At 47.5% G+C, this 24,621-nt stretch overlaps 1 protein-coding gene across 5 annotated transcripts; it reads left to right on the top strand.

Annotated features, from left to right (window-relative positions):
* dvl1a (dishevelled segment polarity protein 1a) lies at positions 1 to 24,480 on the top strand. 5 transcript variants are annotated; one of them, XR_006957558.1, is made up of 17 exons: positions 1 to 406; positions 5,839 to 5,908; positions 7,618 to 7,739; positions 10,431 to 10,549; positions 14,674 to 14,812; positions 14,903 to 14,996; positions 15,169 to 15,238; positions 15,394 to 15,533; positions 15,984 to 16,060; positions 16,407 to 16,474; positions 16,734 to 16,811; positions 16,948 to 17,082; positions 18,664 to 18,831; positions 18,979 to 19,197; positions 19,433 to 19,486; positions 21,903 to 21,966; positions 22,236 to 22,325. XR_006957558.1 is itself a non-coding variant. In XM_047040126.1 (16 exons), exons 1-15 carry the CDS (start codon positions 237 to 239, stop codon positions 19,441 to 19,443), a joined length of 1,680 nt encoding a protein of 559 aa, XP_046896082.1. In that variant the 5' UTR covers positions 1 to 236; the 3' UTR covers positions 19,444 to 19,486; positions 22,236 to 22,323. The 5 variants fall into 5 exon arrangements, 4 of the variants coding, with proteins under 4 accessions (XP_046896082.1, XP_046896083.1, XP_046896080.1 ...); XM_047040126.1 differs by lacking the exon at positions 21,903 to 21,966 and having other exon boundaries at positions 22,236 to 22,323; XM_047040127.1 differs by lacking the exons at positions 19,433 to 19,486; positions 21,903 to 21,966 and adding an exon at positions 20,555 to 20,593 and having other exon boundaries at positions 22,236 to 22,312.
* Positions 24,481 to 24,621: the final 141 nt, after the last annotated feature.

The following is a 24,621-nucleotide window of genomic DNA, read 5'->3' as shown; positions in this document are numbered from 1 at the left end:
AGAGAGCCACCGTACCGAGACACATTGAAGCAGGAATACAGTCACTTACAACGCGATTATGTCTGGATTTTCGCTTATTTTGTCTAATTCCAGGCTATTTATTTTACAACGTGAAGTATACAGTTATGTTTATTAATGTTGTCACGGTAGCTTGAACCTTATTTCGTAGATAGTTAATAACCTATTTATTATGCTCGTTCCTTTCCCGTGTCAATGATTGTCCAACCCTTAATCTCATGGCGGAAACAAAAATAATATACCATATTGATGAGGAGGAGACTCCTTATTTAGTTAAACTATCCGTTTCTCCTGAAAAAGTCACTTTAGCAGATTTCAAAAATGTGCTCAACAATCGTCCAGTCAATAGCTACAAATTCTTCTTTAAATCCATGGACCAGGATTTTGGGTAAGTGGCGACACGGATGCATTTTCTACTTCTGTTGTTATTGGTGGGATATATGTTGCCTAACCCTTTTGTGGTTAACCTTACCGGTACAAGCATGCCTTGATTTGACAAAAAAGGTTGCGCTATTGTAACATGACGCCAAAGTGTGCCATGTCTGATTCCATGCTTTGCACCTGTTCATTGTATCCAATGCGCATTTGGGTACTGTAGCTGAATCCTTTGAAGTTCGGACTGTGACACAAAGATCCCATCACCATTCTCTCCTGTAGCAGACATTTACATTGCTTGATATCCTTTTAAATACACTAATGCCAAACGTGTAGCCTCTGGCATTAGTTCATGTCATGTAAAAATCTCAACATATGCTTGCGGTGGATCTTGCAAGTTCTAAATCGATGTGCAACTGATAATTGCCAGACAGGTTTTCAGGGTGCCTTTGTGTACTGCAGGAGTCCCTACCGCATCTATTAATGGAAGGGGAATAAAGAGATCAGGAGAAAACGTAACCTTATTTTAACATGTAAAGAACTCAACTATGCATTTAAAGAAAGTCACGGCGTCGCTTTAGTTTTAGGCATACATTTAGCCTAGGCTGCTTAACGCAAACTTTACCGTAGAGGTTGCATTTTAATAGGATAGTACAATAATCCTGTCCAATACGCTTGATACCCAATTGGATTGGATTTTCACAGTAGGGGAGCATGCATCCCTCTCATGTCCACACGCACGCGCATGCACATCTTCAGTAACACACACCCACACATTTACACACACACACACACACACACACACACACACACAAAGGTAGATCTTATATCTAACATGCAATATATGTTATGTAGTTACAATGTTACCACAATGGCGTTCCAAGAACATAGACATAACCCGCTTGTCCGTAGCTGGGGTACTGTCATTTATGTTGACGTTTAGTCCTGCGACTGCAGGCCTCGAATCAGCTGAATACCCCGAGTAGAAACATGGCTGCCCGCTAGACGAGCACTCCCATATAAAAGCGAACACCGTGGCTTGACGGCCTGCATAGGGGTGTCAGAATGACGATCGTTTCTAGATAATGACATTTTGTCGGACTGAAATAAATAACTGTCCAATATCCGGAATTGCATTTGTATGTAACTTGATGAATGATATGGCTACTGTTTACGAACGTCATCGATTTCACAGCTTCTCTATTGTCCCGTGAGTGGACAGTGGGAGAATATAGTCCAGTCTAAACTATCTGGTCAGAGGTTTTATATTTATTCAATAGATCTATAGATTCCCTTTGGACAAATTGAAATAAAAATGTATCGTTATGTTGTTGGCATGTGTTTGTTATTATGGGTTTCTCATGGATGCAATTGTTTACTCTCTTAATCAGCCAGTACAGACTACAAAGATGGCAATACAGTCATGGTCATGCTAATAGTGTGTTTGACCCAAGGAAGGTTGCCCTCTCTCTCTCCTTGCTCCACCCACACATTAACAAAGACATCTCTAATGGTTTTGGGCAAGAAGTCAACTTGTATCATGTCTCACATCCAAAGACCAAGCCAGTAGGCTACACCTGGCACCAATGCAACTCAGCTAGACTCAACTTAACTGTTTTGAATACTTCCCTCTTTTAGTTTGAGTTCATAATTATTCTTCATTGTTGATAAGACCAGATATGTTAATGGCCAGACGCAACCTTTATGTAGCTTCCTTTCAGGTCTTTTCTCTGTATAGCACAGCCTCCCAATTCAGCATGGAATGGCAACACAGATACAAGGAATCAGGCAGGAGCCTGTGTGTGTGTGTGTGTGTGTGTGTCTCCGCAGGCATGTGTCTGTGTCTGACACATTCCCTCTGACCTTGTGTAGGAGAGAGAACAAGGTTTCCTCAGTAGGACTGAGTGTGCATTGTGCTGTGTGCTGTCCCTAGCAGTGCCTGTCTGCTCTGTGTCCTTCTGGCACGGACCAGGGTTGTGCTGCTATCAGGGCGTCAGGTGATCCACAGGAACATTATTGAAACACAGCATCTACTGTATGTTTGTGGCCCTGAACACGGAGCCATGGCCTCATGGAGTATTTGCATTATCGGCATGTTGGTCAACGGGTGTGCAAAAAATCTAGCTGGGAGGCTGTCATGAAGTCTACCAATTGGCTAGTTTATGTTGATTCGTTGTGCAGATGGACAGGGTCACTGCTGTTGGTAGGTTTGATTTATTTTCGTTACATATCTAAGTCTCAGGAAGGAAGATGATTGGGCTTCCCAGTCAGATAATTAAACCAGTTAATTCTATGGGCTCAGTTTGGAAGGGAACCAAACAAAGAGAGACAGAGGACAGCCGGTCTTTGAGGTAGCCATGGCTGTCATATCATACTGCACAGAAACAGACAGCATGGCAGATGGAGAATTAGCCAGGGAGGAATAAGACTCCTCCACACAGGAAAAGCATTAAATCGCTTGCAGTTACAGACAGTGTTTGATATGTAAATCAACAGTCAGAGCAAGGCCTTCTATAGTAGACCTCCTGTTGTGAAAGAGAGAGAGCTGTTCCCTCCTTATTCGGTTTCAACACTAGATTAGGGCTGATGATGTTTAAAGGTAAACCATATATCATGTTTTATGTACTGTTTGTCCACTCTCTGGCTCAGTAGATGTGTGGCTGGTTTGTAGCATTATAGCCTGTAATACCATTTAATGATTGCCATTCATGTAGTGAAGGAAAGGATATAAACAGGGGTTGTTATGTTTTACATCACACTATTAGACTGCCTTTAGAGGAGAGGGGACATAAAGAACATTCTCTTGTAGATAAACTGAAGTGAAAAAAATGTCGTTGGATTTCACTCCTTTTCTGTAGATTGCAAAAGGCTGGTCTTTTTGATAGCTTTTAGGTTTCATCAAATGGCAGCTGTTTCTTCTTCTGAAGTTCACAGAGACGAAGAGGAAGCCTGAAAGGAGCTATGTATAATCTGTGTCGTTTGTCTTAGAGAAGGAGGAGAAATGATTCTGCTATTGAAGGATAACGGATCTTTATTTGGTTGTGTGTTTACAGTAGTGAAACTGCTCCACTCTGCCTCGCCTCTCCAGTATACAGGGTGACACAAGAACCGGTATTAAAACTGTCATCACCTTCTGTACCTGAGGTTTTCAAGGAATGGACAAAGCAAGTGGCTAGGAACGACCGTTCTGCATCTATGCCTCGTCATTAACTTATGTCATCATTATTTTGGTCCTCTTTGGGCCAGTCTTTTCTCCTGAGGGGAGGGAAGTCCCTGGACCACAAACTGCTGCATTCCCCTGTCCTGCCCCCTGCTCTGTGCTCAATGGACCATCTTCTAACTAGCTCTCCTCTGTCTCACAGCATAAATAAACAGTTGTAATCCCCCCTGTGCTCCACACATATCCCCACCGTGCGGAGGCCCACCAGTACAGTATGCAGCAATCCCCCTCTAAATCTTGTGTCATTATCCGGTCAAATCTGTTAAGACCCATTTAAGCTGCCAGCTTTAAGACTGGAAGGTTGTGACAGAAGTCCAGACACATATCTCTTTAAACGCTGCCCTGTGTAAGTCACCTAGTGACCCAGCCACTGTGTGGCCGTGTGTTTGTGCGTGTATGTGTGTGCGTGTAATTGTGAACCTGGGAGTGTAACAAATATGAATGCCCCTCACATCAGATTGATCTTTAAAAGAGTGGATGCATCAGGCTGAGCTGGGCTCTGAAGACGTCATGTGTTTTTCTTGGATGTGAATTTGGATTCCTTTGGATCTTGATGTTTTTAACAGAGAAGGAAAGTTGCCAATGATTCTTATTGGAGTCAAAATAACCATGTCATGACCATTTATAGGTAAAATATTTCGAATATATTAATATGAAGTCTTACATTACTGGGTTTATGACATTTTGAATCCAAACATAAGTTTCTCTCAGTCTCAAAACGAAGGCCTGTATTTGTTTGTTTTGACCACTCCCACATCCTCACAAGTTACTTTACAGTTGGTCATGTGACTAGAGAGAGAGGATGCAAACACTTCCTACCTAACAACCAGCAACCCGAGTCACACCCCGTTCTTCCTCTGTAAGGTGGAGTGGGCCAGAGCATTCTCAGCACAAGTCAGCTCCAACTACAAGACTGTGTTATCTCTGCCTGTCCACCACTCCCTCTTCACAGCAGCTCTGCAACAACACTCACAGCCTGGGCAGTCATGTGAGGAAGAACCTCTGGCAAAGCCTGAAGGGAAAATCCGTAAATCTAGGGAACAGCAGTTTCAGAAACTCACTAGGTTCAAACTTCTGAAAGTTTTCATCCTCAAGTTCTATGTTCCTCACTCTCTCACTCTCTGTCTATCTTTCCCTCTTTGTCATTCTCTCTCTCCTATTTCACGTCCAGATTGCAAACCCCAACAGCAAACAAAAGGCGTATTCGATTCCCATTCAGTTTCTACAGTTAGCCAGTTCGCCTCTTCCCAATCATACATGCACACACACATGCACACACACACACACACACACACACACACACACACACACACACACACACACACACACACACACACACACACACACACACACAGTAGTGTGTAAAGCTTCCTCTGCCTGATGTATGTGACAAGAGCCTAGCAGGTGTGGACTACTGACAGGTTTCTGCTGAACTGTGTCCTGTGGGGTCGGAGGGTAACTGGGTGGTATTTCTGGGGGGAATTTACAGTCTGAGACGTACACAGAGAGGGAGGCTCCCTCACTCCATCACTCTATTAATACTCCTCGACTGCTCGACTCCTCACCTCGGCCCGCTGCTGCCCCCCTTTTCACGCCAGCACACACTCTCTCAGCCGGATCATCCGTGTCAGAGATCCGCTCCTCGGACCCGTCACCAGATTATCACGACAACACAGTCCTCGTCGGAAGGATGTGATAAGGAGCGTCGAGGCCGTCAAATGAGAGCTCTGTTAATGCTGATTGTGTGTGTGTGTGTGTGTGTCTTCATATTGCAACACGCGGCCGTTAAATCAAGCAGGGCCGCTTTTAATAGGCAAGCTGAACACAAGCATACACACACATGGGTTTGCATTTAGACTGCATGTTCACAGCTATTCATGGAGGTGTGTCCTTTCATTGACTTGGTCTGCAGCACCATCATGTTAGTGTGCTCGTTTTGACTAGAGGCTGTAAATCCACCGATGGAGGATAAAAATGGCTGTCTCAACAACACCAAAGGTGCCAACTAAGAACCATGAAATCAAACTGGAAAGTTGTTACTGAACAGGAGTCTGTTTTAGTGTACCTCTGCTTTGCTGGCAGGGTAGCACATATCTATTGCATTTAGCCTTTTTCAGTGGACCCTTACACTTGTATGATATTTACCCTGGCTAAATGGAGAAGTGGTGAGTGAGCAACGACTTTGTAAACTGACTGGGTCTCTCTGCTGTCTGTCTGTCCTGCAGGGTTGTCAAAGAGGAGATTTCCGACGACAACGCCAAGCTGCCCTGCTTCAATGGCAGAGTGGTATCCTGGGTGAGTAACTGTGATGAATGTTGTGTCCCTATCCTCCCCCCCCCCCCCCATCTCCTGGCCATCAGCCTACCCCCTCTTGCTCTATCCTACGGCCCCTCTCCGCTGGCTCCCCCCCTCCCATCCCCCTGGCTCCTGGCCGCGCTGGCTCAGCTCTATCTAAAGATACCTGGAGCGTTCCACCACGGACATGTAATCCAGCTGGAGATCATGATATCACGCCTCCACAACCCTGCACAAGAACTCTTCAGCTCCAGCTCAGTGCTGAGCCACTCAGTGCACTATACAGGTGCGAGGCCGGCTGTGAGGAGGTGTGAGGCTCGGGCACACTTTCATAATAGCAGGCAGTCCTGACCCTCCATGACTGCTTTTAAAAGGCACACATCACACCGCGGTGTACATCATCCTCATAAGAGTCTATGATGATTGAAACAGCTGTGTATCACTAGCCTGGCATGCAGGAGGTACACGTGTTGGTGTCATGTATTTTGACAGGCCACAGAGGCAGAAGGCTCTGAGCAGTGTTACACTGATGAGTGTGACAGGCTCCACATACCACACCCATGAATTATAGACCTCCGTGGTACGGGGAGGGATGGTATTTTCACACTGTTATGTAAGAGCACTGTATATCAGCACATACAGAAACACACACAGCCATGTATACATGGGCGCTGAAGCAGAAAGGCAGCACATCGCCGCCATGCGTCACCAACTCCTCTTGTAGGGCCCATTGAGGTTTAAACACACAGGTATTGAATTACGAATTGCGGTTTGAAACATTGTGGGGATAGTGTCTGCTGTTTGTAGTTTGTGAGTCTTAATCATGTCTGGCTGTTACCAGGGTGTCCCTACGGCGTGTTCCTTTAGCTCTCATTATCCTGCCGGAGATGAAAGCAGAGCAGCTGTATCTATGGGGCATTTTACATAAGCCTTTGTGCTCACACTCAGCCGAGTGAAAGCAGTGTGCTCTGCCGCGATCCCACTGTTTCTCAAGTTGTTTACGCATCGCCACCAGCCAGTCCCCTGGCCCTCCACGGCCGTCCTCTCCTCCTCTCTGGGCTGTTGTTGGGGATCTGTCCGTCTCTGTGGCCTGGTGTGGTCGGAGCTCAGGGATGCCTCTTGCTCTCTGAGGCTGGGCTGTCCCTGTGACGACTGTGTTTTGTGTGCCTTCATCTGCTGATGCGGCTCAATCGGTTTGCTTTCGTCGCTCCGCTGCATCGTGTTCTGTTTCTTTTGTTGATTATGTGTCTCTCTGTCTCTCTGTCTCTCTGTCTCTCTGTCTCTCTCTATCTCTCTGTCTCTCTGTCTCTCTCTCTGTCTCTCTGTCTCTCTGTCTCTCTGTCTCTCTCTCTCTGTCTCTCTGTCTCTCTGTCTCTCTGTCTCTCTGTCTCTCTCTCTCTGTCTCTCTCTCTCTCTGTCTCTCTGTCTCTCTGTCTCTCTGTCTCTATCTCTCTCTCTCTCTGTCTCTCTGTCTCTCTGTCTCTCTGTCTCTCTGTCTCTCTCTCTCTGTCTCTCTGTCTCTCTTTCTCTCTTTCTCTGTCTCTCTCTCTCTCTCTGTCTCTCTGTCTCTCTGTCTCTCTGTCTCTCTATCTCTCTCTCTCTCTGTCTCTCTGTCTCTCTGTCTCTCTGTCTCTCTGTCTCTCTCTCTCTCTGTCTCTCTGTCTCTCTGTCTCTCTCTCTATCTCTCTCTCTCTCTCTCTGTCTCTCAGCTGGTCCTGGCAGAGAGCTCCCACTCAGATGGGGGGTCCCAGTGTACAGAGAGCCATCCAGAGCTGCCCCCTCCCCTGGAAAGAACAGGGGGCATCGGCGACTCGCGCCCCCCTTCCTTTCAGTAAGTACACTGGTGGTATGTGCTCTGTTATGACATCAAATATGCTGTTCCATATACACATGATTTCACCCACAATTGCACAACAGTGCACACACAATCGCACAGACCCCCGACACGTGCACACGAGAGTCTGTGCACCGGCTGACCTTTTTAATTCACTGCGAGCCATATGCGCTAATCAGACTTTGGAGAGCTCATCAGAGAGACTCATCTCACTCAGGGGCCCAACGCACATGGAAGGCTCGTGTGTGTTTGTGTGCCCCCTATGCGACTGTGTGTTGATGTGTGGATGTGTATGTGTACGCACCTGTTCGTACGCCATGTGTTCATGTTACCTCTCACGTACTGTACATGAAATGGCTGTTTAGTCAGGCGCACAGCAACGTGTTAGTCTGCTCATCTATGTAAGCATCCCCATGATGCAAACCCTCCCAGTGCTGCTCCAGAAATAGTCATGATAGCGTAAACATCTTTTGGAAACGCTGCCATTGAAGGCATGCCATTGTATTCATCCACTAAAAGCACCCATTGCCAGTTGGCTGTTAATAATGAGATATGTGGCCCAACAATGTGAAGTGTTACAGGGCCAGCTCAGAACTCCACACAGGGATGACTGCAGCCCGCTTGACCCTTCTGCAAGCCCAGACTTCAGCTTCAAACAGATGTATTAGAGTTTCTCACGGCATTTGTTAAAGGAAGGCCCAAAGCTAAATATAGCAGGGAGCTATGGCTCCAGGGCTGTGAGGCTATATGACTACGTAGCTGTGCAGCAGGGGGGCAGGGGGGCCAGGAGGCTGGGGTTGTTGCCATTACAGCTGCAGAGTGCGCACTGCTGCACTCTATATTGAGAACATGCAATCTGTCATGTCTCTAGATGTCTTCATCCCCAGTTTGACATGCTGGCTCGTTCTGACCCTCGGTGGACTGCGCCCTGCTGCTCGCCTGTCAGTTGGCCTGATGAGTGTATTGTTCCTGCTCCTTTTTTCCTGCTGTGTCTACTGCCACCCTGTGGTCAGACTAGGAGTAGCCAGCTTCCTCATAGCGCACTGTCCCCTCCCTCTCCTCTTTTCATTCTCCTGGTCTCTCTCTCTTCTCTCTCTCTCCCTATTTGAACCAGACAGGCAGTATTTTTTTCAGAGAAATTGTTATTGTGAATTTCGTATAGCAGGCTTGGCTCTCTGAAATAAAGCGTGTCTCCTACCCTCACCCTGCCTCTGTAAATAAACTGAATATTATTACCAGTTCCATTTCTTATTGTGGTGTATTCATATATTTCATGGATCCATCCACTGTGAATGGCCGTGTTTGACGAGGGACAGAATAGGTGTTCAGTGCTGAGAGCGAGCAGAATTGATGTGCTTCTGCACGGTAATCCGGATTAACGGACATTAAAAGCACCCGTCTCTGTTTCCCAGGAGGGGGGGATGGACGGCAGCGGCAGAGGGGAGGTGAAAGGGGGGGGGGGGGGGGGGGCGGGTGTTCACAGCTGCAGCCTCCCCCCCCTATACTAGGCCCTCCCCTTTATAATCTCCCACAGGATCAACAGACCCCCTGCCTAGCTAGACTGCAGCCACCAACACACACACAGTCACCACAGTTGTAGCCATGACTACGCATGGCCTGCACCACCAACCTCAACCAGTACACCTCTGTACGGAGCTGCCACAGCCCCTGGGACCTGCATCTGGAGGAGAGGCCGCTGGGTCAGCACTCGGTTTGCATGCATGCACTGTTCTGTACTGGAACAGCTCTGATGTATCATTAGACTGATACGGAAACATCCTGCCTTGTTGGGCATGTTGTGCCCCTGTGAACACTGCAGACACAGCAGCTTGTCCTCGTGTAGTCTGATTTGCTTTCGTCATTCACGCTTTTCCCTGAAGGCAAATTAAATAGCAGTTTTTTAAGCCAGATGAAGAGGTGTGTGTGTGTGTGTGTGTGCGTAGGTGCGCCCACGTGTGAAGCACATTCCTTTTGAACATGGGTTTACTGTTTCTGTGTGTGCAAGCCAGAGTGTGTCCACGTGCTTGTGTGACAGGTTTGGTTACATTGTGCACGCCAAAGTGTGTGCGTGGATGTGTGTGTGGCAGGCTTGGTTGAGTTGTGTTCTCACCAGCCTCAGGTTTCCCTGGTGCCTGCAGGCTCTCTCTAACCTGACCCTGCAGCCCGAGGCCCCAGTCTGCCTGGCCCTCCCTGCAGTCCTGCAGCTCTGCAGACACCCCCCCCCCCCCCCAGCCCTGCCCTGCTCAGCCCACACCTGCTCTACCAGTCTCCCCCTTTCCCTCTCTCTCTTTATCTCTCTCTCTTTATCTCTCTCTCTTATCCCTCGGTCCACCATGCCAGAGGCACCATCTGGGCTTTCAATAAGACTCATTAATGCCAGTGTTGGACACGGAAAGCATCTCTCTCAGGCTATATGGTCATTAATAGCACTTAGTGAAAAACACATCACATACCACACAACAATGAAGCTGGCGTTTCGGCCTGGGGAGGCTGAATTTGAAACGGATATAACCCTGAGGTTGTCCTCCCTCCAAACAGATCTCATGACAGACAGATTTATTGTACCTATGGAGAGACTGTGACTGTCTTGGGTATAGAATATACATAATTATTAGCTGCTGGTTGTTATGTGTGTGTGTGTTCCATTGTCCGTCCAGGTAAAGTAATTTGATTCGGTTTGTTTTTCAGTGCCAATGCGGTAAGCAGTCGTGACGGACTGGACACAGAGACGGGTACAGAGTCCCTTCTGAGCCACCGTAGAGAGCGGGAGAGAGAGCGAGCACGAAGAAGAGCGCGAGAGACAGAGAGTAAGTACCCTGCCCGCACACCACTGGGTCCTCACAACGAAACCCAGACTGTCCCGTCACCATCGCACCCATAGCCTCCGTGCATGTCTGCTCACCACACTCCCCTGTACAAGGATGCTTCCCAAGCACCAGACAGTAGATGGTAGTTCAGACAGCTATAGGAGGAGCAGGAGAGAACCCCAGTACATACAGTACATACAATACAGTAGCTGTGTGAGAACAGGACAAACATCCATCTGCTTGTGGCAGGTAAGTGGAATCGGAGCCCAGTTGTGCCATATGACCAAGACTGCTGCAGGCTTTGGCTCCTCTCGTCCTCCATCTCTGTTTCCTGGCTGAGGCTCAGGTTCATGGCCCAGGGGAGTTTCCACTTGATGGATGAACTCCAGTAGAATGACTCTGGAGTTGTGAAATACAGAGGACACGAGAGGAAAGCAGTTCCTGTCTCTTACCTCGTGCTGCTGTGGAACCAGCATGGAATATTATTTACTTGTTGGGTAGGATACTATGGGGAGGATACTACTGTGGATCAATACAAGCAAACATCACTGAATATACTCTATTTCCTCACATTCACTGTATCAGACAGTGTGGTAAATACATGGGGCACTTTAGTCTAATGTGGAAAGTTGGGAAGATTGGAAACAAACAGCATTCTTTATTTGTTATTCCACGGATGTGCTCCGGCACTGACGACAGAAAGCTCCATGAAGGTCACTTTTTTTGGATGAGTAAAAGGGAGGAGGGGGATGGGGAGGAGGAAGAGAAGGGGGGGGGGGCTTCCTCTGCCCTCCTTTAGGGGAACTTCTCTCTCTCTCACAGATATTCTATTGTCAGACGGGTAGCCAGTCAGACACGAAGCGTCTTTCTTTCTCCGCTCACAAAGAATGCAGCGGAGAACTGCTGAACAGCCACCAACACTTAGAATACTGTTCATGTCTTGCCTGAAAAAAAATTCTCCCAGTCTTTCTCAGTCCTCTGCTGGTGCTGGGTGATGCTGAGGGCAGATAGTCTCTGCCCGCCAGAAGCTCATTCCACTAGAAACAGGCAGCCTCCATACCCTGCTGTTTCTGTTTCCCCTGCATGCTCACCACAGAGCCAGCTCTTTATCTCTCTCTCTTTCTCTCCCTCTCTCTCCAATCTCTCCATCTCTCCTCCCCTGAACCCTTCATCTCAGCCAGTCTGGCTGTGTGGATCCGGCTCTCCAGGCTCATTAAACTCAATATTCATTAATCTACGTGGCGCAATTAGCAGCAAAGTCTGAAGCATTCGTCTGAGATAGTTCGAAGAGAAAGAATTGTGTGTGTGCTTTGTGGGCGAGTGAGCACGTGTGTTCGCATGTTCAACATGTGTGCATGTGAACTCCTATATTTTGCAGCACTTTCAATGTAATGGCTGAAAGGTTAAGGTTAGGGTTAGTGTTAGGTAGGGTTAGGCTCGCTGACTCCACCGCTACAGTGTCATTTCCCTTTTTTTCTCTTCAATCGTTCAGAGTTCAGAGAGTGATGAGAGATTTGTCAGGCCAGGTCCCTGTGCTTGTTCATGTCTCTAGAAATAGTTGCTTGCAGATCCTCTGCTGAAGGACTAATAATTGCTTACCCATTTCCCCCCCTCCCTCCATCTGCTAGTTTGTGAGCTCTAATTAAATGAGAGCGTCGGGGGATAGTCCCTGTTCATCAACATGCAGCTTCATGGCTCATAAAAGATAGCTTACTCTGCCCAATAGAATCAGATTGAATTAGCTTGTGTTTGCTTGGAGCTCATGACAATGTCACGGTGGTCAGCTTGTGGCTTGGGTGCAGAGACCCAGCCATCATGTAGCAGCCTGCCTGCCTGCAGCCACGGTGGTCGGAATTCCCCTGTCTTGTCTGTGACACAGGTAAGTGCTCAGTGTCTGCCTGAATACGAGCTGTTTTACTGAGAACAGAGCAAGCTGAATCAAAGTGTCAGCTCTGGTAAACATATCCCTTGTTCTCTCCTTTCTTGCAGAATGTCTGAGAATAAAAAGATGAATATTGTAGGGTGACAGGAGGGTGAGAGGAGGGGACAGGTGTAGGACCCTAAGGGGAGCATGGAGTTATTGGATAGGATATATTTCATGTCTACAGGCGTTCTACCTCTTACCCTCTTACCTGCACTGAGGTTAGAAGTGAATTGACACCTCAGACACAGTGCATACACCAATGCCAAGACTAGTGTAACACTGAAAGGTTATTAATATGATATTGTTAAAATAAGAAACTTAAAATATATCTGTTGACTGGTCAGGTATGTAAATGTAACATTGTACTCATCTTACATTTCATATCCTGGTATTATCAAGCAAGTACTTTTTCAGAAACAATTGAAAAAGTGTTCAATTAACTTGGAAAATCCGTGTCCCGTAAACTGTAATGGAAAAGGATTTAAACTAACAACATGATTGCATCGTTACCTATGGCGGATGAAATCGCTTCTCATCCGATTTTTTTTTTGCAGTGCGAGCTCAACGCTGTGAGAAACTGCCATCTGATTGGTCGAAGGGGGATTAAAGCAGATATAGTTGTGTCGCGTGTTAGGAGTGATTTGTAGTTTAGCTCCGTCTCAGTTTGTTCAGTTAGTGTGTGGGGCTTCGTTGACTGTTCGTCTGCAGCAAGTGCGGTAAGAATTTAAGAAACAGCAATTGTATTTGTTTAATCTATTGTTTGCATGGGAAACGATCGAAAAACCTTAGTATTTAATTGGCATATTTTAGTTCAAATGAATTGATTAGAAAATCCCTATGGCAATGGTTTGTCAGGTTTGTGACAACGGTTGCGATTACCTTTGAGATTTTCTTTGGTTTGTCATTTTCAAGAAATAGCAATCTGTGCTATCGAAAGCAATACACCGTTTTCTGCCTATGAAAGTTAGCATTTCAAAATAGCAATGTTTTGTCACCTTAGTAAGTACTTCAGTAGGTTACTATTGGTGGTAAATTGTGGACATCTGGCATTTTTTTTAAATCTCTTTGGATAATTCATATATGAATCAGAATGATGAAATAGGAAAAGCTTCCAATCCAATCTGTTTAATGGTGGATAGGATAGATCCTTAAGGACAGTGAAGGTTGTTTTTAACGTATTATACGTGTTCAACAATAGTCCACAGCATAGTTTATAAATTGGGCTGTATTGAACAAATAGGCTGTGCACAGGCATGCAGAGGACATTAATGAAACAGCACAGGGTACTTTGACACACCTGCTGCATTGTCTGCTACTGAGCTGAGAGGAGGAAAGATGATGTTGAGCGACTGTCTTGTTATCTCCCGTTCACACTGCATTTGTCCTCTCCCCCTGTCTTTCCTCACTACCTTGGTTGTAGATAAGGAGACTGTCAGCACCCTGTTTCTAGGCAGGAAGACTCATTCACTCCTGCCTGGGGCTGGGGGACAACAACCAGGCTGTACTCCCCACACTGTACTCACTGTACACTGCAGAACTGCTGTAGCGCCTCCGTTTTACTAATGTGTGTGTGAGAGAGACTGTCGAGGTTTTTGAATGAGAGTGAGCTTGCATGTGTGTGTGAGAACACTCTTGGGGCTGACGTACAGTAGCAATGGGCACTACCACATTACTGGAATGTTTCGGTCGCACACGAAGAACACAGGCCCGGCCACGCCCTCTACGCCTGGGTAGACCTTTCCAGCCAATCCGCTGTTACCCTGAGAAAGCGCCACGCCCCTGCCACTGTAAGGAAGGTGATGGAGAGGTGTTGGGTGTTTTGGAGATTATGGGTGAACACTGTTTTAGGTAGCAAGATGTACCCATTAAAATGTTGTTTTTATGTTAATACAAAATTCCCACAAATACATTAGCTATAGTAAAAAAATAATAAAATATATAATTCCGTATGTAACCGAGTTCCTCTTTTTTTGTAATAATGTTGACATTTTAGCAGTTCATAAATTCAGCAAATTAGTTCCCTATTCTTTCTGTCTGCTCTTTCACCCCAACTGTACTTTTTTGTGACATGTATTTCTTGTCACTGTCCCATTCTAATCTTTCTCCCCATCAAATTCATCTCTCCACCCTCCCTGAAGTCATGCTGTCTGAGTCTGACGGTGACCTCTGGTGATAAAGTGGTTTCTGGTTGTCCTTCCAGTCCCTCGTATCAACGGCCACTCCAAGTCGGAGCGCACTGCGCGGGACTCGGCCATGGGCTACGACAGCGCCTCAGTGATGAGCAGCGAGCTGGAGACCAGCTCCTTTGTCGACAGTGAGGAAGATGAGGATGCCAGCAGGTACATAGAAGGACCATGACCCTCTGTCTTTCTCTATCCTTTCCATCATGGGTTTGTGGTGACCCCCTGACCTCTCCCCCTCCCTGTCAGGCTCAGCAGCTCAACAGAGCAGAGCTCCTCCTCTCAGCTGATGCGCAGACACAAACGCCGCAGACGGAGGCACAAAGTGGCCAAAATAGACCGGGTGAGAGACTGCTGGTGGATGGCACGGGAGTAGGAGGGAATGTGTGTGTGTGTGTGTGTAGCGTGTATGTGTCACCGCAGGAGAGAGAGAGAGAGCATGCATGGAACGTGGTATTAAGGTTTGTGAATGTTTCTGAATGAACGACTGTCTCACTGGCCTGTCTGTGTGCTAGTCCTCTTCCTTCAGCAGCATCACAGACTCCACTATGAGCCTCAACATCATCACTGTCACTCTCAACATGGGTAAGGGCTCGCCCTCTCATCTACTTCTCACTTCTGGACTGCTTTGTGTCTGGAAACATTGCTGGAAGTATATTCCTAGATACTCCTTAGCTTCGTAGCCTTTGAGTCCATTTGTTCCTGTGACCTGATTCTCCCCTGGCGTCTGTGTGTGACAGAGAAGTACAACTTCCTGGGTATCAGCATCGTGGGCCAGAGCAACGACCGGGGCGACGGCGGCATCTACATCGGTTCCATCATGAAGGGCGGAGCCGTGGCCGCAGACGGCAGGATCGAACCTGGAGACATGCTCCTGCAGGTGGGCTCCACCCTCCTCTCCCTTCCCCAACACCCTGCACACCCTCTAGGGGCACACTCAACGCTCGGCTGAGGGAACAACAACAGACCTGGCTTGTTCTCCTCGCCTCCCTGTAACTGTGTTTTATGGATGTTGTTTTTCTGCCTCTCCCCTTCCTTCCTATGGCTGGGTTCTTTGATCTGTGTGGCTGGAACCCCAGCTGCTCTCAAACCCTGGCTGCTTGTTGTTTATTGTCCAACGTGTAGTTTCTCTGCCCATGCATAAAGTAGGAAAACCTAAATATATAAAGCAGCTTAGGATTTACTCGCCTTTTACGTGCGGCTAAAAGCCTTGCAGTCCCCCGGAGATTAACAACTGAACTGTAGCACACCAAAAAGCAAAAGGGTAGTTCTAAAGAATTCCTTCCCTGTGACTTATGTTTATGGATCGTGGTGTCATGTGAACCCCCAGGTGAACGACGTGAACTTTGAGAACATGAGCAACGATGATGCTGTCCGCATCCTCAGAGAGATCGTGTCTAAAACCGGGTAAGAAAAGTGTTGTGGCTGCTTCTGCTGACTGGCCTGGAGCAAACAGTACTCCCAGGCAGTGTTGTTTATTACGATTCAGATATGTGTGGCCCAGCTTGAATAGGGTCAGCCCTGCTCAAAGTTTATAGACGTAATGTACCGGATGAACCACTGGTTGGCAATCTAAGCTGTTTTAGTGTGATTGACAGCAGTATAATTCTGAATATATTTTCCCCATAATCTCCCTCAAACCCTTTAAACCAGCCGATTACTTTGGCTGCTGGGCAGTAGCTACATAGTTGTGTGCTTGAAGAGTCCAGTTGTCAGCCTGTTCTTAAACTGACTGAGTGTTTCTGTGCTGCAGGCCTATCAGCCTTACTGTAGCCAAGTGCTGGGATCCATCTCCACGTAGCTACTTCACGATCCCCAGAGGTAAGACACACACACAGGCCCTTTCACTGAACAGACACATTGATCCAGAGCAACATCCCAGTACAGGGGAGATTTGAACCTGCAACCTCTTGATCTGTAGTCAAATGCTCTGACCTCTGAGCCCCCCCATGCATGTGAGCACATGCATACAAACACAATAGAAGAACGCAACTCATCGCCAAACAACCCCGACCCCCCCCCCACACACAAACCTTTTGGAAAACAACGTGCAGGTGTATGATTGTGTGTGTTTATTCAGCGGAGCCTGTAAGACCTATTGACCCTGCAGCCTGGATCTCTCACACCACCGCCCTGACCGGGCCCTACCCACACTACGGTAGGACCACAACCCGACCACAACCACACACACACACTAGCTACTGTATAGCACAGCACAGCATATCAGCATATCCCAATGTCTCTGAGTCAACCGCATGCTTCATCCAGACTCTGTCACCTCTCTCCTCGCTCAGAGTTTGACGACTTGCCATTGTCGGCCAGTAAGACAGACATGGCGACCATCGTCAAGGTGATGCAGCTGCCTGACTCTGGTCTGGAGATCCGGGACAGGATGTGGCTGAAGATCACCATCTCCAACGCTGTCATTGGTGAGAGGTCAAGGGAATCACACAGAGAAATCTTAGAGGACCACTTGTCCACTTGTAAACTTGGATGCCTATGAGCTACAGGATATTGCTGACGATGTTGACGTAACGTTTGTACCCTACACTATTGGGGTTGTATACAAGTGTATCTAATGTGCAATATCAACGTATCTGATGGTGGTATTGTATGTATTACTGTGTCAAGTCATTGGTGTGTACTAGGGATGGGCATAATTAATCGACGATCGATTATCGATCATTAAGAATTTAGTCGATAATATTATTTGTTCATCGATAAAACTAATGCGTGTTCTGTTGCGTAGTGTGAGTCTTGAAGGGTTGCAATGGATTTCGCTATGTGGCAGCAATTAGCTAAACATTTTACCAAATGAAGCCAATGTTTGGAAAAAAACGCCACAGGCCTACTCAATTACCGGCGAGTTTCCATGTAGCTATTTCAAAAGTAAATATGAAGAGGTCACGGCGAAGTGTAGCGTGAGACCATATTGACAAAAAAATCCTTTGTTCACTGCCAACACTGCAAAGCTGAGTATAAATACAACTCCTCCACGACTCAAATGATGTACCACTTGAAGAACGTACATCCGACCCTGGTTAGTGGCGGTGCATCCTGCTCTTGGTGCTAGCACGGAGGAGCTGCGATGCACAACGAGCAGAGAAAATTACCCAACGGATCTGTAAATCCATCGAGATGGATATGCTACCCTTAAGTATTGTTGAGGGCGAAAGTTTTTATGAAGCTTTGTTAATTAGCCGGAAAAAAACGAGGGCCAGTTGTGTTTGAACACAGGCTTCTAGCTGTCGGCTCCGCTTCTAGGAGTTACAGAAATAGTTGTTTTTCTTGTAATACCTACTGTAGTAAGGGGTCCCATTATCGTCCACCTACTGTAGCTAGTTCTCGACGCTCGTTAGCAATGTTACCAAAATGTCGTTATACTACAAATTAAAAACGTTAGGCCTATGTCACAGCATTATTCTTTAATATATAGATACACACCTATATTATAACATTCCGGTATTGAAATCCAATCCGGATATGCATAGAAATGTTAATTTCCTGATTTTAGCAGTTAGCCAGGGGGTCCCACATCCACCCAACCACTTTCAAGGGAGAATTGTCAGTTTGACGCTGCGGAAGGCAAATGCTACACATAAGGTTTGAGAGCGTATATACACTCTCAAATCTCGAAGTAAGACGCTGTAATTTGGTGTGCAGCATAATAAGATGTGTACATATCGATGAGTTACTTTCTTTCGTTGCTGCTGCATATTTTCTTTAAGAAATTAACGGAAGAAACGGTTGTGGACGATAATGGGGCCCCGAACGTTGGAGATTTTGAGTGGACGATAATAGGGCCCTTTACACTACAGATCTCAATGCGGAAACACGCTGTGTTTTTTCTAATTTCACCTCATTTTAATATAGCCTATAAATTGTGAATTTTAATATAAACATGTTAATGATTAATCGAAAATCGATCGTTAATTCTCCCGACGATCGATTAAGACAATTTAGTCGAATGCCCATCCCTAGTGTGTACATTGTGTGTGTGTGTGTGTTAGGTGCTGATGTGGTGGACTGGCTCTACTCCCGAGTGGAGGGCTTCAAGGACCGCCGTGATGCCAGGAAGTACGCCAGCAGTCTGCTCAAACATGGCTACCTGAGACACACCGTCAACAAGATCACCTTCTCTGAGCAGTGCTACTACACCTTCGGAGACCTCTGCCAAAGTACTGACGCCACGACCCCCTCCACACCGCATACATCAGCTTCATCCACCACTGGTGTATATGAGGCAGCTACATTGACCTTAGGATGTCACCTTAACTGAGGATTTACTGATGTATAATCTCTCTCTTTCTCTCTCTGTCCTCCAGACATGGCGTCCCTCAACCTGAACGAGGGTTCCAGTGGTGGGGGCTCCGAACAGGACACCTTGGCCCCCCTCCCTCCCCCAGCCACCAACCCCTGGCCCCTGGGAGGCCAACCCTTCCCCTACCCCCCTTTCCCCTCCGCTCCCCCTGGCTTCCCCCCAGGATACTCCGACCCCTGCCACAGTTTTCACAGTGGCAGTGCCGGCAGCCAACACAGTGAGGGTGAGTGAGGCCTTGTCTTTAAACCTCAGTGTTCAGATATAAACTGATCACACCTCAATGGCTGACCTCTTACCGGTCCAAATCTCATGCCAGTTAGTGACACAGTCTAAACTACTGTATGTGCTAACCTGTGTGCCTGCATCTTAAGGTTATTTTTTGGTCCTATTGTGTAGCTAATTGCACATGAACACACCGTTCTTAGTCAAAGTGTCTAAAATCATCTTGTATCGTCAAGGTCAATCATGAGCATCTTGGGTCGCGCAGCAAGCGGGAAACTCTTCAGTACTGGGTGTGTACACACTGAACCTGACCAGCCTATTGGCTGAACTCAGATTGCCAGCTTGATATGACCCAATGGGCCCCATCCTTCCTGAATGATCTTTTATCTCATTTGCTACCTGCTGCTGTCGTTGCTGTGTCTTGCTGCTGCATGGTGGGGAGACTGTGTGTCTGGGGGAGAGTGGCCTCTGCTGGATGTGGGATAGAAGTAGGCAGCATGAAAGATGAGCATTTCTCTCGTGTAATCGTGATCACATCGTAGAAAAGGCTCCATTCCTTCTCCTGTACGATCTTTTGTTGCAATCACCTTCAAGTGAATCCTTCAGCCATTGTCCTTGCCTGATTTCCGTCAACTTTCGTTTTTGTTTATGGATGTCCACATAACCATTTGGCAACTTTGGGATTGGAGGAGAGAGAGAGAAGAATAGGGAGCACCCAGCCCTGTCTGTTACCTCCCGTTTTCCTCTCCAGTCCAACTTGGTAGTTGTTTAATATCCCATTTTGAGCCAGGCATCTGTAGCTGTCATTACTGTGCATGCATGCCACGGAGTGTGACAGTGAGCAGGAGGAAGTAAGCAGGAGCGACAGTGCCAGCAGATCAGTGTGCGTGTGTTTCTGTGTGTGTGAAGAGGGGATCATGCGTTATTCATGGGGAAGTCCCCACAGTGCAATCAGATCCTTACTGTGAGCAGTGATGCAGTAGGCCCAGAGCAGGCTGGAGAGGACAGTGTCTGGATCCTTACTGTGAGCAGTGATGCAGTAGGCCCAGAGCAGGCTTGAGAGGACAGTGTCTGGATCCTTACTGTGAGCAGTGATGCAGTAGGCCCAGAGCAGGCTGGAGAGGACAGTGTCTGGGTTACACCCAGCTGGAGGAGGCTAGGATCCACTAGACCAGGCACAGCTGGACTGGGTCAGACTAGGTGAGTTAGTCTAGACTGGGCTGGACTAAACTGAGCCAGACTAGGGCTTGGCTGGGCTAGGTTTGATGGATCCAAGCTGATCTGGGTTGGACCAGGCTGGACTGGACTGGGAGGTGTTTAACTCTGTTGTTCCCTCTGTTTCTGCTGGGCAACGGTAGACTGAAGGAGGAGGTAGTCCCAGGACACTGGGGGAACCGGTAAGACAGCTAACACCCTCTCCTTCTCTACCTCTCTCTCTCCCTCTCTCTCTCTCTCTCTCTCTCTCTCTCTCTCTCTATGTGTCTCTCTCTGTCTATATCTATCTCTCTGGTCATTCTGATTATCTCACAAAAACTTTCATTTCCTCCATCTCACTTCTCATTTCATTTCTGTCTGTCTTTCTCCTCTCTCTCTCTCTCTCTCTCTCTCTCTCTCTCTCTCTCTCTCTGTCTCTGTCTCTGTCTCTGTCTCTGTCTCTCTCTGTGGACTCCTCTCTCTCTCTCTCTCACTCTCTCTCTCTCCTCTCTGTGGACTGCTCTCCTCTCTGTCTCTCTCTCTGTCTCTGTCTCTCTCTGTGGACTCCTCTCTCTCTCTCTGTGGACTGCTCTCTCTCTCTCTCCTCTCTGTGGACTGCTCTCTCTCTCTCTCTCTCTCTCTCTCTCTCTCTCTCTCTCTCTCTCTCTCTCTCTCTCTCTCTCTGTGGACTGCTCTCCTCTCTCTCTCTCTCTCTCTCTCTCTCTCTCTCTCTCTCTGTGGACTGCTCTCCTCTTTCTCTCTCTCTCTCTCTCTCTCTCTCTCTCTCTCTCTGTGGACTGCTCTCTTAACATAGCTTCAAGGTTTTTCTTTCCTCCTCCCATGCCTCTCCCACCGAGTTGCGTTGATGTGTGTGTGTGTCCATACCGTTGCTGCAGCTGTTTGTGACTCTCCTGACAGCCCATTCTCCCTCTGTGCACCTCTGGGCATGTGTTGGTACTGTACTGAGTCTCAGTCCGAGAGGTGCATGATTCAACTGAGGCCAAGGCTTGCACTATCATTCTCTCTGATAGGGGGCGATCATGCACCATATGCAGTACTAGGGCTCAATGCCAAAGAGGAGACAGGAATATGTGTTGGTTCACAATGTTGTGGTTGACCTTTATCAGGATGACATTTTCAATGTGGAATTACTGGCATTGTGATCTCACAAAGTAACACTTGACACAGTTGACTGAATGACACAGAATCCCGATCAAACTAGATCTACAAGATCATTTTTCAGTCCGTCTGCGTTGATCACCAGTCCAGGGTTTTCCAATATTGAGGTGTGTCCTTGATGCAGGTGTATCATGACATGTCTAAATGTATGGACCTCAGAGAAGTCTCTGTGTGGGCTAGTACACCAGACATGACATCACCAGTCTCATGTCTGCTTCCTGTTACCATGGGGATGAAGTCACTTGCCTTTGGCTGTTGATATTTAATGATTTGGGTTTTTTGTAGATATATATATAGTCTCATTCCACTTGATATGAAGTATGTCTTCTAAAGCCTTTATAGACCCCATATGAGGCCTGAAGATGTTTCACCTGTCTTCTCGAAGCAAATCCGTCATGTAAGCATCCGTCATACGACCTGTAACCTCACTGTGTTGTGGGCCTTATTAAGAGCTTGTGGGGCTTCACTAAGCTTTCAGAATCCATTTTTAAGGTGTGACTGTCTGCTACCTAGGATACACTAACTACTAGGTCAGCAACAGATGGCAACAGTAAGTCATAGCTGGTGAGCTGGAGCTGCAGATGGTGTTGTTATGGTGATGACAGGTGTGCAGACGTGGGTTGGGGGATAACTGTCTGTGTTCCTGTCTCCTCCTTCCTCTCCCAGGAAGCCGAAGCAGCGGCTCCAACCCCAGCGCAGGGAAAGGCAGGCGCTCCTCCCCTCAAGAGAAGACCCACAGGTCCACTTGCAGCGAATCAGAGCAAGTCGTGCGGGGTGTCAGGCGTGGCGATAGGTCTGCCAGCCAACTCAGTCATCACAGCCATGCCCTCTCCAGTCACAGCCACACTCGCTCAGGTTTCAGCCACACCCAGTCTCACAGGAGTCACTGTCACTCGAAAAACATCCAAGCCCCCTTCTCCTATAGCCACGCCCCCTTCAGCCAACCTGTGCCCGGCTCCTGTGGCCACAGTGAGCGAAGCCACGCCTCCTCCTACGGCCCCCCTGGCCTACCCCCCCCGTACTGCCTGGCACGCCTCGCCCCCAAGACGTCCGTCAGCAGCAGCACCCCCCCTGGGGCCCCCCCAGTGAGGGAGCTAGCTGCCGTCCCCCCCGAACTCACCGCCAGCCGCCAGTCCTTCCAGCACGCCATGGGAAACCCCTGTGAGTTCTTTGTTGACATCATGTGACAGACAGGACAGTGCCTTGAAAAGTTGCCGAGCACAAACGATTCCCTCTGCCCTGCTCTCTCCGTTTTTCTTTGTCTCTCGCTCTCATTTTCATTCTTTTTCTCTCTCTTTTGTTCTCTCTCTCTCTCCCTTTCTCTGTCCCTTAGCTAAATCTCTTTGCTACTGACTATCCCTGTGTTCAGAATGTAGACCCTGGCCCTCGACCCGTCGCTAGCTCATTGCTCCCCCTGATGTGCAAGTAAGGGAGGATGGGAAACCAGAGCACAAGAGGGAGTCCTCATACATCCATGCGCGCACACACACAGACACGCACACGCAGGTCCTCTGTCTGTGTGTGTGGAGAACCCTCCCAGCTCTTTTGTATTGACGTGACAGTAAGTGTACAGTTTGTGAACCGTGAGTGGTATTCAATGTGGTGATTCTAAAGAGCTGCCACACAGACAGGCCCAGGAGAGGGAACTCTATCTGGATGATCTCCTGTTGGACCAGACCTAGCTGGCTGGATCTGGATATCAATCCCCCAGACTCGGAGCCACAGCTTTGGACCGGGTCGACCCAGGACTGGAGACCGATCTCTTGGTATTTCTCCTTCACATCCTCTGCTACTATTTGGCACTTCAGACCAAAAGTGCAGCTCTAGCGGACCGCCGTTCTTGCTTATGCGGTATGCCAGGGGGACCTGGGATACTGTCACATCTGCCAACTAGTCAGTGCTAGCCTTGGCCACTTAGACAGCGTCTGGATCTTCTCAACGTTGTTACGGAGGAAATGTGCCCAGTCTTTAGCTCAACTAGGCTGCATCATTTGCATGACCGCTTTAAAGGAGACAACAAGAATTCATTTTGCTACATATTTTGAAATTGAGGGTTACCTCGTGGCCAATGGTCTAAAAGAGAAATCCATACACTGGAGATTTTTTGTGATGTTATTTATGTGATCATGTTGAATTGATGGTGTCAAACCTTGTCTGTCTCTCATTGGCCGACTGACACATCGACAATCAGACATCTCCTTTAGTGACCCAGTGGATTGACCATCACCACTGTCCACTGTCCTAGCTGTGCTTTGTTGAATGTATCATTACTGCAGTAACCCTGACTACCACAACAGTAGCATGTTGTGAACCAATTTGACACCACTGTTGGCAGAGAAACATGCCAACAGGATTGCAAACAGTGGTCATCCACCATGTCGGATTACTCAACATGAACGTATCGAGTGGAACAGAGATCACTAGTACAGTAGCTATATACATGCTCCCTGTACACATGGGTGGGATGACATAGAGATCAGAGGGATGGCATTGTCCTGTGACTGGTGGTGTCCCTACCCTGCCACGTCTCTGACAGGAAGGGCTGGGCTGAACAGGCCTGGATATTGATTCATCCTGTACACTATTGTTCTGTAATCAAGTGACTTTAGAGAATGACAAGGGAAACCCCAATCCTCAATTCTGAAAATCATATGATAGAACTGAATCGTTGCCAGCCCTGTTTGGCCCCAGGGCTGATTTAGGTGTGTTGTACCAGCTCTGTCCACCCGGGGGAGAAGTAGCAGCACACTCAGTTGAATATCAGCACTTTCTCATCTTTGTCTGGCCCTTTAGTATGAAACACTGTTTGCAATCAAAGATTTCTCCTTTGTTTTGTTTCTTTACAAAAGAGGAATACATTGTACATAGAAATTTATTATATATAAGAATTAAAAAATATATATGTACAAACGTTTTGTCTTAATGTCTTTGTTTATTATGCGTGAACTGCTAAACTTCATGGGGTAATATCCACCAGTTTTTGGGGAGATTCTGATCTCAGCTCAGATAGAATCTCCCCAAATGATGCTGGAGATTACCCCATGAAGTTTAG

Source organism: Hypomesus transpacificus, chromosome 18 (genome assembly GCF_021917145.1).
Source record: "Hypomesus transpacificus isolate Combined female chromosome 18, fHypTra1, whole genome shotgun sequence".
Classification (NCBI taxonomy): Eukaryota; Metazoa; Chordata; class Actinopteri; order Osmeriformes; family Osmeridae; genus Hypomesus; species Hypomesus transpacificus.
The sequence above is the reverse complement of the archived record's forward strand: the minus strand, read 5'-3'. Positions and strand labels throughout refer to the sequence as shown.